The 15,010-nt window shown below is 29.4% G+C and overlaps 1 protein-coding gene across 4 annotated transcripts in view; it reads left to right on the forward strand.

Annotated features, from left to right (window-relative positions):
- The window catches only part of gpatch1 (G-patch domain containing 1), a 102,553-nt gene that overhangs the window by 42,739 nt on the left and 44,804 nt on the right, over positions 1-15,010 (forward strand). For all 4 annotated transcript variants that reach the window (XM_090223373.1, XM_090223374.1, XM_090223375.1 and 1 more), the window contains exon 4: positions 13,952-14,112. In XM_090223373.1, coding sequence (XP_090079499.1) covers positions 13,952-14,112 — 161 coding nt within the window. The remainder of the gene's footprint in view (positions 1-13,951; positions 14,113-15,010) is intronic.

Consider the following 15,010-nt stretch of genomic DNA (forward strand, 5'->3'; position numbering starts at 1 on the left):
TATACATTCTAGAGAACACATTATACATTCTAGAGAACACATTATACATTCTAGAGAACACATTATACATTCTAGAGAACACATTATACATTCTAGAGAACACATTATACATTCTAGAGAACACATTATACATTCTAGAGAACATATTATACATTCTAGAGAACACATTATACATTCTAAAGAACATATTATACATTCTAGAGAACACATTATACATTCTAGAGAACACATTATACATTCTAGAGAACACATTATACATTCTAGAGAACACATTATACATTCTAGAGAACACATTATACATTCTAGAGAACACATTATACATTCTAGAGAACACATTATACATTCTAGAGAACACATTATACATTCTAGAGAACACATTATACATTCTAGAGAACACATTATACATTCTAGAGAACACATTATACATTCTAAAGAACATATTATACATTCTAGAGAACACATTATACATTCTAAAGAACATATTATACATTCTAGAGAACACATTATACATTCTAAAGAACATATTATACATTCTAGAGAACACATTATACATTCTAGAGAACATATTATACATTTTAGAGACCACATTATACATTCTAGAGACCACATTATACATTCTAGAGAACACATTATACATTCTAAAGAACATATTATACATTTTAGAGACCACATTATACATTCTAGAGACCACATTATACATTCTAGAGAACACATTATACATTCTAGAGAACACATTATACATTCTAAAGAACATATTATACATTTTAGAGACCACATTATACATTCTAGAGACCACATTATACATTCTAGAGAACACATTATACATTCTAAAGAACATATTATACATTCTAGAGAACACATTATACATTCTAGAGACCACATTATACATTCTAGAGAACACATTATACATTCTAGAGAACACATTATATATTCTAAAGAACACATTATACATTCTAGAGAACACATTATACATTCTAGAGAACACATTATACATTCTAGAGAACACATTATACATTCTAAAAAACACATTATACATTCTAGAGAACATATTATACATTCTAGAGAACACATTATACATTCTAGAGACCACATTATACATTCTAGAGAACACATTATACATTCTAGAGAACACATTATACATTCTAAAGAACACATTATACATTCTAGAGAACACATTATACATTCTAGAGAACACATTATACATTCTAGAGACCACATTATACATTCTAGAGAACACATGACACATTCTAGAGAACACATTACACATTCTAGAGACCACATTATACATTCTAGAGAACACATTATACATTCTAGAGACCACATTATACATTCTAGAGAACACATTATACATTCTAGAGAACACATTATACATTCTAGAGAACACATTATACATTCTAAAGAACACATTATACATTCTAGAGAACACATACATTCTAGAGAACACATTATACATTCTAGAGAACACATTATACATTCTAGAGAACACATTATACATTCTAAAGAACATATTATACATTTTAGAGACCACATTATACATTCTAGAGAACACATTAAACATTCTAGAGAACACATTATACATTCTAGAGAACACATTATACATTCTAGAGAACACATTATACATTCTAAAGAACATATTATACATTCTAGAGAACACATTATACATTCTAGAGACCACATTATACATTCTAGAGAACACATTATACATTCTAGAGAACACATTATACATTCTAGAGAACACATTATACATTCTAGAGAACACATTATACATTCTAGAGAACACATTATATATTCTAGAGAACACATTATACATTCTAGAGAACACATTATACATTCTAGAGAACACATTATACATTCTAGAGACCACATTATACATTCTAGAGACCACATTATACATTCTAGAGACCACATTATACATTCTAGAGACCACATTATACATTCTAGAGACCACATTATACATTCTAGAGACCACATTATACATTCTAGAGACCACATTATACATTCTAGAGACCACATTATACATTCTAGAGACCACATTATACATTCTAGAGAACACATTATACATTCTAGAGAACACATTATACATTCTAGAGAACACATTATATATTCTAGAGAACACATTATACATTCTAGAGACCACTTTATATATTCTAGAGAACACATTATACATTCTAGAGAACACATTATACATTCTAGAGAACACATTATACATTCTAAAGAACATATTATACATTCTAGAGAACACATTATACATTCTAGAGACCACATTATACATTCTAGAGAACACATTATACATTCTAGAGAACACATTATACATTCTAGAGAACACATTATACATTCTAGAGAACACATTATACATTCTAGAGAACACATTATACATTCTAAAGAACATATTATACATTCTAGAGAACACATTATACATTCTAGAGAACACATTATACATTCTAGAGAACACATTATACATTCTAGAGAACACATTATACATTCTAAAGAACATATTATACATTCTAGAGAACACATTATACATTCTAAAGAACATATTATACATTCTAGAGAACACATTATACATTCTAAAGAACATATTATACATTCTAGAGAACACATTATACATTCTAGAGAACATATTATACATTTTAGAGACCACATTATACATTCTAGAGACCACATTATACATTCTAGAGAACACATTATACATTCTAAAGAACATATTATACATTTTAGAGAACACATACATTCTAGAGACCACATTATACATTCTAGAGACCACATTATACATTCTAGAGAACACATTATACATTCTAGAGACCACATTATACATTCTAGAGAACACATTATACATTCTAGAGAACACATTATACATTCTAAAGAACATATTATACATTTTAGAGACCACATTATACATTCTAGAGACCACATTATACATTCTAGAGAACACATTATACATTCTAAAGAACATATTATACATTCTAGAGAACACATTATACATTCTAGAGACCACATTATACATTCTAGAGAACACATTATACATTCTAGAGAACACATTATATATTCTAAAGAACACATTATACATTCTAGAGAACACATTATACATTCTAGAGAACACATTATACATTCTAGAGAACACATTATACATTCTAAAGAACACATTATACATTCTAGAGAACATATTATACATTCTAGAGAACACATTATACATTCTAGAGACCACATTATACATTCTAGAGAACACATTATACATTCTAGAGAACACATTATACATTCTAAAGAACACATTATACATTCTAGAGAACACATTATACATTCTAGAGAACACATTATACATTCTAGAGAACACATTATACATTCTAGAGAACACATTATACATTCTAGAGAACACATTATACATTCTAGAGAACACATTATACATTCTAGAGAACATATTATACATTCTAGAGAACACATTATACATTCTAGAGAACACATTATACATTCTAGAGAACACATTATACATTCTAGAGAACACATTATACATTCTAGAGAACACATTATACATTCTAGAGAACACATTATACATTCTAGAGAACACATTATACATTCTAGAGAACACATTATACATTCTAGAGAACACATTATACATTCTAGAGAACACATTATACATTCTAGAGAACACATTATACATTCTAGAGAACACATTATACATTCTAAAGAACATATTATACATTCTAGAGAACACATTATACATTCTAGAGAACACATTATACATTCTAGAGAACACATTATACATTCTAGAGAACACATTATACATTCTAGAGAACACATTATACATTCTAGAGAACACATTATACATTCTAGAGAACACATTATACATTCTAGAGAACACATTATACATTCTAGAGAACACATTATACATTCTAAAGAACATATTATACATTCTAGAGAACACATTATACATTCTAAAGAACATATTATACATTCTAGAGAACACATTATACATTCTAAAGAACATATTATACATTCTAGAGAACACATTATACATTCTAGAGAACATATTATACATTTTAGAGACCACATTATACATTCTAGAGACCACATTATACATTCTAGAGAACACATTATACATTCTAAAGAACATATTATACATTTTAGAGACCACATTATACATTCTAGAGACCACATTATACATTCTAGAGAACACATTATACATTCTAGAGAACACATTATACATTCTAAAGAACATATTATACATTTTAGAGACCACATTATACATTCTAGAGACCACATTATACATTCTAGAGAACACATTATACATTCTAAAGAACATATTATACATTCTAGAGAACACATTATACATTCTAGAGACCACATTATACATTCTAGAGAACACATTATACATTCTAGAGAACACATTATATATTCTAAAGAACACATTATACATTCTAGAGAACACATTATACATTCTAGAGAACACATTATACATTCTAGAGAACACATTATACATTCTAAAGAACACATTATACATTCTAGAGAACATATTATACATTCTAGAGAACACATTATACATTCTAGAGACCACATTATACATTCTAGAGAACACATTATACATTCTAGAGAACACATTATACATTCTAAAGAACACATTATACATTCTAGAGAACACATTATACATTCTAGAGAACACATTATACATTCTAGAGACCACATTATACATTCTAGAGAACACATGACACATTCTAGAGAACACATTACACATTCTAGAGACCACATTATACATTCTAGAGAACACATTATACATTCTAGAGACCACATTATACATTCTAGAGAACACATTATACATTCTAGAGAACACATTATACATTCTAGAGAACACATTATACATTCTAAAGAACACATTATACATTCTAGAGAACACATACATTCTAGAGAACACATTATACATTCTAGAGAACACATTATACATTCTAGAGAACACATTATACATTCTAAAGAACATATTATACATTTTAGAGACCACATTATACATTCTAGAGAACACATTAAACATTCTAGAGAACACATTATACATTCTAGAGAACACATTATACATTCTAAAGAACATATTATACATTCTAAAGAACACATTATACATTCTAGAGAACACATTATACATTCTAGAGACCACATTATACATTCTAGAGAACACATTATACATTCTAGAGAACACATTATACATTCTAGAGAACACATTATACATTCTAGAGAACACATTATACATTCTAGAGAACACATTATATATTCTAGAGAACACATTATACATTCTAGAGAACACATTATACATTCTAGAGAACACATTATACATTCTAGAGACCACATTATACATTCTAGAGACCACATTATACATTCTAGAGACCACATTATACATTCTAGAGACCACATTATACATTCTAGAGACCACATTATACATTCTAGAGACCACATTATACATTCTAGAGACCACATTATACATTCTAGAGACCACATTATACATTCTAGAGAACACATTATACATTCTAGAGAACACATTATATATTCTAGAGAACACATTATACATTCTAGAGACCACTTTATATATTCTAGAGAACACATTATACATTCTAGAGAACACATTATACATTCTAGAGAACACATTATACATTCTAAAGAACATATTATACATTCTAGAGAACACATTATACATTCTAGAGACCACATTATACATTCTAGAGAACACATTATACATTCTAGAGAACACATTATACATTCTAGAGAACACATTATACATTCTAGAGAACACATTATACATTCTAGAGAACACATTATACATTCTAAAGAACATATTATACATTCTAGAGAACACATTATACATTCTAGAGAACACATTATACATTCTAGAGAACACATTATACATTCTAGAGAACACATTATACATTCTAAAGAACATATTATACATTCTAGAGAACACATTATACATTCTAAAGAACATATTATACATTCTAGAGAACACATTATACATTCTAAAGAACATATTATACATTCTAGAGAACACATTATACATTCTAGAGAACATATTATACATTTTAGAGACCACATTATACATTCTAGAGACCACATTATACATTCTAGAGACCACATTATACATTCTAGAGAACACATTATACATTCTAAAGAACATATTATACATTTTAGAGAACACATACATTCTAGAGACCACATTATACATTCTAGAGACCACATTATACATTCTAGAGAACACATTATACATTCTAGAGACCACATTATACATTCTAGAGAACACATTATACATTCTAGAGAACACATTATACATTCTAAAGAACATATTATACATTTTAGAGACCACATTATACATTCTAGAGACCACATTATACATTCTAGAGAACACATTATACATTCTAAAGAACATATTATACATTCTAGAGAACACATTATACATTCTAGAGACCACATTATACATTCTAGAGAACACATTATACATTCTAGAGAACACATTATATATTCTAAAGAACACATTATACATTCTAGAGAACACATTATACATTCTAGAGAACACATTATACATTCTAGAGAACACATTATACATTCTAAAGAACACATTATACATTCTAGAGAACATATTATACATTCTAGAGAACACATTATACATTCTAGAGACCACATTATACATTCTAGAGAACACATTATACATTCTAGAGAACACATTATACATTCTAAAGAACACATTATACATTCTAGAGAACACATTATACATTCTAGAGAACACATTATACATTCTAGAGAACACATTATACATTCTAGAGAACACATTATACATTCTAGAGAACACATTATACATTCTAGAGAACACATTATACATTCTAGAGAACATATTATACATTCTAGAGAACACATTATACATTCTAGAGAACACATTATACATTCTAGAGAACACATTATACATTCTAGAGAACACATTATACATTCTAGAGAACACATTATACATTCTAGAGAACACATTATACATTCTAGAGAACACATTATACATTCTAGAGAACACATTATACATTCTAGAGAACACATTATACATTCTAGAGAACACATTATACATTCTAGAGAACACATTATACATTCTAGAGAACACATTATACATTCTAAAGAACATATTATACATTCTAGAGAACACATTATACATTCTAGAGAACACATTATACATTCTAGAGAACACATTATACATTCTAGAGAACACATTATACATTCTAGAGAACACATTATACATTCTAGAGAACACATTATACATTCTAGAGAACACATTATACATTCTAGAGAACACATTATACATTCTAGAGAACACATTATACATTCTAGAGAACACATTATACATTCTAAAGAACATATTATACATTCTAGAGAACACATTATACATTCTAAAGAACATATTATACATTCTAGAGAACACATTATACATTCTAAAGAACATATTATACATTCTAGAGAACACATTATACATTCTAGAGAACATATTATACATTTTAGAGACCACATTATACATTCTAGAGACCACATTATACATTCTAGAGAACACATTATACATTCTAAAGAACATATTATACATTTTAGAGACCACATTATACATTCTAGAGACCACATTATACATTCTAGAGAACACATTATACATTCTAGAGAACACATTATACATTCTAAAGAACATATTATACATTTTAGAGACCACATTATACATTCTAGAGACCACATTATACATTCTAGAGAACACATTATACATTCTAAAGAACATATTATACATTCTAGAGAACACATTATACATTCTAGAGACCACATTATACATTCTAGAGAACACATTATACATTCTAGAGAACACATTATATATTCTAAAGAACACATTATACATTCTAGAGAACACATTATACATTCTAGAGAACACATTATACATTCTAGAGAACACATTATACATTCTAAAGAACACATTATACATTCTAGAGAACATATTATACATTCTAGAGAACACATTATACATTCTAGAGACCACATTATACATTCTAGAGAACACATTATACATTCTAGAGAACACATTATACATTCTAAAGAACACATTATACATTCTAGAGAACACATTATACATTCTAGAGAACACATTATACATTCTAGAGACCACATTATACATTCTAGAGAACACATGACACATTCTAGAGAACACATTACACATTCTAGAGACCACATTATACATTCTAGAGAACACATTATATATTCTAGAGAACACATTATACATTCTAGAGACCACTTTATATATTCTAGAGAACACATTATACATTCTAGAGAACACATTATACATTCTAGAGAACACATTATACATTCTAAAGAACATATTATACATTCTAGAGAACACATTATACATTCTAGAGACCACATTATACATTCTAGAGAACACATTATACATTCTAGAGAACACATTATACATTCTAGAGAACACATTATACATTCTAGAGAACACATTATACATTCTAGAGAACACATTATACATTCTAAAGAACATATTATACATTCTAGAGAACACATTATACATTCTAGAGAACACATTATACATTCTAGAGAACACATTATACATTCTAGAGAACACATTATACATTCTAAAGAACATATTATACATTCTAGAGAACACATTATACATTCTAAAGAACATATTATACATTCTAGAGAACACATTATACATTCTAAAGAACATATTATACATTCTAGAGAACACATTATACATTCTAGAGAACATATTATACATTTTAGAGACCACATTATACATTCTAGAGACCACATTATACATTCTAGAGACCACATTATACATTCTAGAGAACACATTATACATTCTAAAGAACATATTATACATTTTAGAGAACACATACATTCTAGAGACCACATTATACATTCTAGAGACCACATTATACATTCTAGAGAACACATTATACATTCTAGAGACCACATTATACATTCTAGAGAACACATTATACATTCTAGAGAACACATTATACATTCTAAAGAACATATTATACATTTTAGAGACCACATTATACATTCTAGAGACCACATTATACATTCTAGAGAACACATTATACATTCTAAAGAACATATTATACATTCTAGAGAACACATTATACATTCTAGAGACCACATTATACATTCTAGAGAACACATTATACATTCTAGAGAACACATTATATATTCTAAAGAACACATTATACATTCTAGAGAACACATTATACATTCTAGAGAACACATTATACATTCTAGAGAACACATTATACATTCTAAAGAACACATTATACATTCTAGAGAACATATTATACATTCTAGAGAACACATTATACATTCTAGAGACCACATTATACATTCTAGAGAACACATTATACATTCTAGAGAACACATTATACATTCTAAAGAACACATTATACATTCTAGAGAACACATTATACATTCTAGAGAACACATTATACATTCTAGAGAACACATTATACATTCTAGAGAACACATTATACATTCTAGAGAACACATTATACATTCTAGAGAACACATTATACATTCTAGAGAACATATTATACATTCTAGAGAACACATTATACATTCTAGAGAACACATTATACATTCTAGAGAACACATTATACATTCTAGAGAACACATTATACATTCTAGAGAACACATTATACATTCTAGAGAACACATTATACATTCTAGAGAACACATTATACATTCTAGAGAACACATTATACATTCTAGAGAACACATTATACATTCTAGAGAACACATTATACATTCTAGAGAACACATTATACATTCTAGAGAACACATTATACATTCTAAAGAACATATTATACATTCTAGAGAACACATTATACATTCTAGAGAACACATTATACATTCTAGAGAACACATTATACATTCTAGAGAACACATTATACATTCTAGAGAACACATTATACATTCTAGAGAACACATTATACATTCTAGAGAACACATTATACATTCTAGAGAACACATTATACATTCTAGAGAACACATTATACATTCTAGAGAACACATTATACATTCTAAAGAACATATTATACATTCTAGAGAACACATTATACATTCTAAAGAACATATTATACATTCTAGAGAACACATTATACATTCTAAAGAACATATTATACATTCTAGAGAACACATTATACATTCTAGAGAACATATTATACATTTTAGAGACCACATTATACATTCTAGAGACCACATTATACATTCTAGAGAACACATTATACATTCTAAAGAACATATTATACATTTTAGAGACCACATTATACATTCTAGAGACCACATTATACATTCTAGAGAACACATTATACATTCTAGAGAACACATTATACATTCTAAAGAACATATTATACATTTTAGAGACCACATTATACATTCTAGAGACCACATTATACATTCTAGAGAACACATTATACATTCTAAAGAACATATTATACATTCTAGAGAACACATTATACATTCTAGAGACCACATTATACATTCTAGAGAACACATTATACATTCTAGAGAACACATTATATATTCTAAAGAACACATTATACATTCTAGAGAACACATTATACATTCTAGAGAACACATTATACATTCTAGAGAACACATTATACATTCTAAAGAACACATTATACATTCTAGAGAACATATTATACATTCTAGAGAACACATTATACATTCTAGAGACCACATTATACATTCTAGAGAACACATTATACATTCTAGAGAACACATTATACATTCTAAAGAACACATTATACATTCTAGAGAACACATTATACATTCTAGAGAACACATTATACATTCTAGAGACCACATTATACATTCTAGAGAACACATGACACATTCTAGAGAACACATTACACATTCTAGAGACCACATTATACATTCTAGAGAACACATTATACATTCTAGAGACCACATTATACATTCTAGAGAACACATTATACATTCTAGAGAACACATTATACATTCTAGAGAACACATTATACATTCTAAAGAACACATTATACATTCTAGAGAACACATACATTCTAGAGAACACATTATACATTCTAGAGAACACATTATACATTCTAGAGAACACATTATACATTCTAAAGAACATATTATACATTTTAGAGACCACATTATACATTCTAGAGAACACATTAAACATTCTAGAGAACACATTATACATTCTAGAGAACACATTATACATTCTAAAGAACATATTATACATTCTAAAGAACACATTATACATTCTAGAGAACACATTATACATTCTAGAGACCACATTATACATTCTAGAGAACACATTATACATTCTAGAGAACACATTATACATTCTAGAGAACACATTATACATTCTAAAGAACACATTATACATTCTAGAGAACATATTATACATTCTAGAGAACACATTATACATTCTAGAGACCACATTATACATTCTAGAGAACACATTATACATTCTAGAGAACACATTATACATTCTAAAGAACACATTATACATTCTAGAGAACACATTATACATTCTAGAGAACACATTATACATTCTAGAGACCACATTATACATTCTAGAGAACACATGACACATTCTAGAGAACACATTACACATTCTAGAGACCACATTATACATTCTAGAGAACACATTATACATTCTAGAGACCACATTATACATTCTAGAGAACACATTATACATTCTAGAGAACACATTATACATTCTAGAGAACACATTATACATTCTAAAGAACACATTATACATTCTAGAGAACACATACATTCTAGAGAACACATTATACATTCTAGAGAACACATTATACATTCTAGAGAACACATTATACATTCTAAAGAACATATTATACATTTTAGAGACCACATTATACATTCTAGAGAACACATTAAACATTCTAGAGAACACATTATACATTCTAGAGAACACATTATACATTCTAAAGAACATATTATACATTCTAAAGAACACATTATACATTCTAGAGAACACATTATACATTCTAGAGACCACATTATACATTCTAGAGAACACATTATACATTCTAGATAACACATTATACATTCTAGAGAACACATTATACATTCTAGAGAACACATTATACATTCTAGAGAACACATTATATATTCTAGAGAACACATTATACATTCTAGAGAACACATTATACATTCTAGAGAACACATTATACATTCTAGAGACCACATTATACATTCTAGAGACCACATTATACATTCTAGAGACCACATTATACATTCTAGAGACCACATTATACATTCTAGAGACCACATTATACATTCTAGAGACCACATTATACATTCTAGAGACCACATTATACATTCTAGAGACCACATTATACATTCTAGAGAACACATTATACATTCTAGAGAACACATTATATATTCTAGAGAACACATTATACATTCTAGAGACCACTTTATATATTCTAGAGAACACATTATACATTCTAGAGAACACATTATACATTCTAGAGAACACATTATACATTCTAAAGAACATATTATACATTCTAGAGAACACATTATACATTCTAGAGACCACATTATACATTCTAGAGAACACATTATACATTCTAGAGAACACATTATACATTCTAGAGAACACATTATACATTCTAGAGAACACATTATACATTCTAGAGAACACATTATACATTCTAGAGAACACATTATACATTCTAAAGAACATATTATACATTCTAGAGAACACATTATACATTCTAGAGAACACATTATACATTCTAGAGAACACATTATACATTCTAGAGAACACATTATACATTCTAAAGAACATATTATACATTCTAGAGAACACATTATACATTCTAAAGAACATATTATACATTCTAGAGAACACATTATACATTCTAAAGAACATATTATACATTCTAGAGAACACATTATACATTCTAGAGAACATATTATACATTTTAGAGACCACATTATACATTCTAGAGACCACATTATACATTCTAGAGACCACATTATACATTCTAGAGAACACATTATACATTCTAAAGAACATATTATACATTTTAGAGAACACATACATTCTAGAGACCACATTATACATTCTAGAGACCACATTATACATTCTAGAGAACACATTATACATTCTAGAGACCACATTATACATTCTAGAGAACACATTATACATTCTAGAGAACACATTATACATTCTAAAGAACATATTATACATTTTAGAGACCACATTATACATTCTAGAGACCACATTATACATTCTAGAGAACACATTATACATTCTAGAGAACACATTATACATTCTAGAGAACACATTATACATTCTAGAGACCACATTATACATTCTAGAGAACACATTATACATTCTAGAGAACACATTATATATTCTAAAGAACACATTATACATTCTAGAGAACACATTATACATTCTAGAGAACACATTATACATTCTAGAGAACACATTATACATTCTAGAGAACATATTATACATTCTAGAGAACACATTATACATACTAGAGACCACATTATACATTCTAGAGAACACATTATACATTCTAGAGAACACATTATACATTCTAAAGAACACATTATACATTCTAGAGAACACATTATACATTCTAGAGAACACATTATACATTCTAGAGAACACATTATACATTCTAGAGAACACATTATACATTCTAGAGAACATATTATACATTCTAGAGAACACATTATACATTCTAGAGACCACATTATACATTCTAGAGAACACATTATACATTCTAGAGAACACATTATACATTCTAAAGAACACATTATACATTCTAGAGAACACATGATATATTCTAGAGACCACATCACAGACTAAATAAGATCTTTGTCAGCACAACAACCATTTCCCTTTGTGGACCAACATGACAACATGGGATGTGAATGCGTTCCGTCTCCTCAGGATCTGGGGGACCACGGCATCGCCCCCAGACAAATCACCACTACAGCTGACTTCGCCTCCGGCAGGAAGGATGTGATTAGGGACAAGGCCAGAGCCATCACCTCTCTTTCAGCCCCTATCCCAGGGGATACTGTCCTGGAAGACTTGGTGGCTCCAGCTAGGTAACTATCCACCGGGCTGAACAGATGTGGTCACTCTGGGCCTGTATGTCTCAAGGGCTTTTCTACAATCAGGACCTCTCTGGCAATGTAGTAATTCGTTGTGAGATCCACCGAACTACTCCTCTTGACACAGACCCTGGTATTCAGTGAGCTAGATGGTATAACTGATTCTAGATCAGCAGAACTACTCTGTGACTCTTGACACAGCCCCTGGTATTCAGTGAGCTAGATGGTATAACTGATTCTAGATCAGCCAAACTACTCCTCTTGACACAGCCCCTGGTATTCAGTGAGCTAGATGGTATAACTGATTCTATATCAGCAGAACTACTCTGTGACTCTTGACACAGCCCCTGGTACTCAGTGAGCTAGATGGTATAACTGATTCTAGATCAGCAGAACAACTCCTCTTGACACAGCCCCTGGTATTCAGTGAGCTAGATGGTATAACTGATTCTAGATCAGCCAAACTACTCTGTGACTCTTGACACAGCCCCTGGTATTCAGGGAGCTAAATGGTATAATTGATTCTAGATCAGCCAAACTACTCTGTGACTCTTGACACAGCCCCTGGTATTCAGTGAGCTAAATGGTATAACTGATTCTAGATCAGCCGAACTACTCCTCTTGACACAGCCCCTGGTACTCAGTGAGCTAGATGGTATAACTGATTCTAGATCAGCCAAACTACTCTGTGACTCTTGACACAGCCCCTGGTATTCAGTGAGCTAGATGGTATAACTGATTCTAGATCAGCCGAACTACTCCTCTTGACACAGCCCCTGGTATTCAGTGAGCTAAATGGTATAACTGATTCTAGATCAGCAGAACTACTCTGTGACTCTTGACACAGCCCCTGGTATTCAGTGAGCTAAATGGTATAACTGATTCTAGATCA

This window comes from Oncorhynchus mykiss, chromosome 26 (genome assembly GCF_057628025.1).
Source record: "Oncorhynchus mykiss isolate SJ-2025 chromosome 26, ASM5762802v1, whole genome shotgun sequence".
In the NCBI taxonomy this organism is placed as follows: domain Eukaryota; kingdom Metazoa; phylum Chordata; class Actinopteri; order Salmoniformes; family Salmonidae; genus Oncorhynchus; species Oncorhynchus mykiss.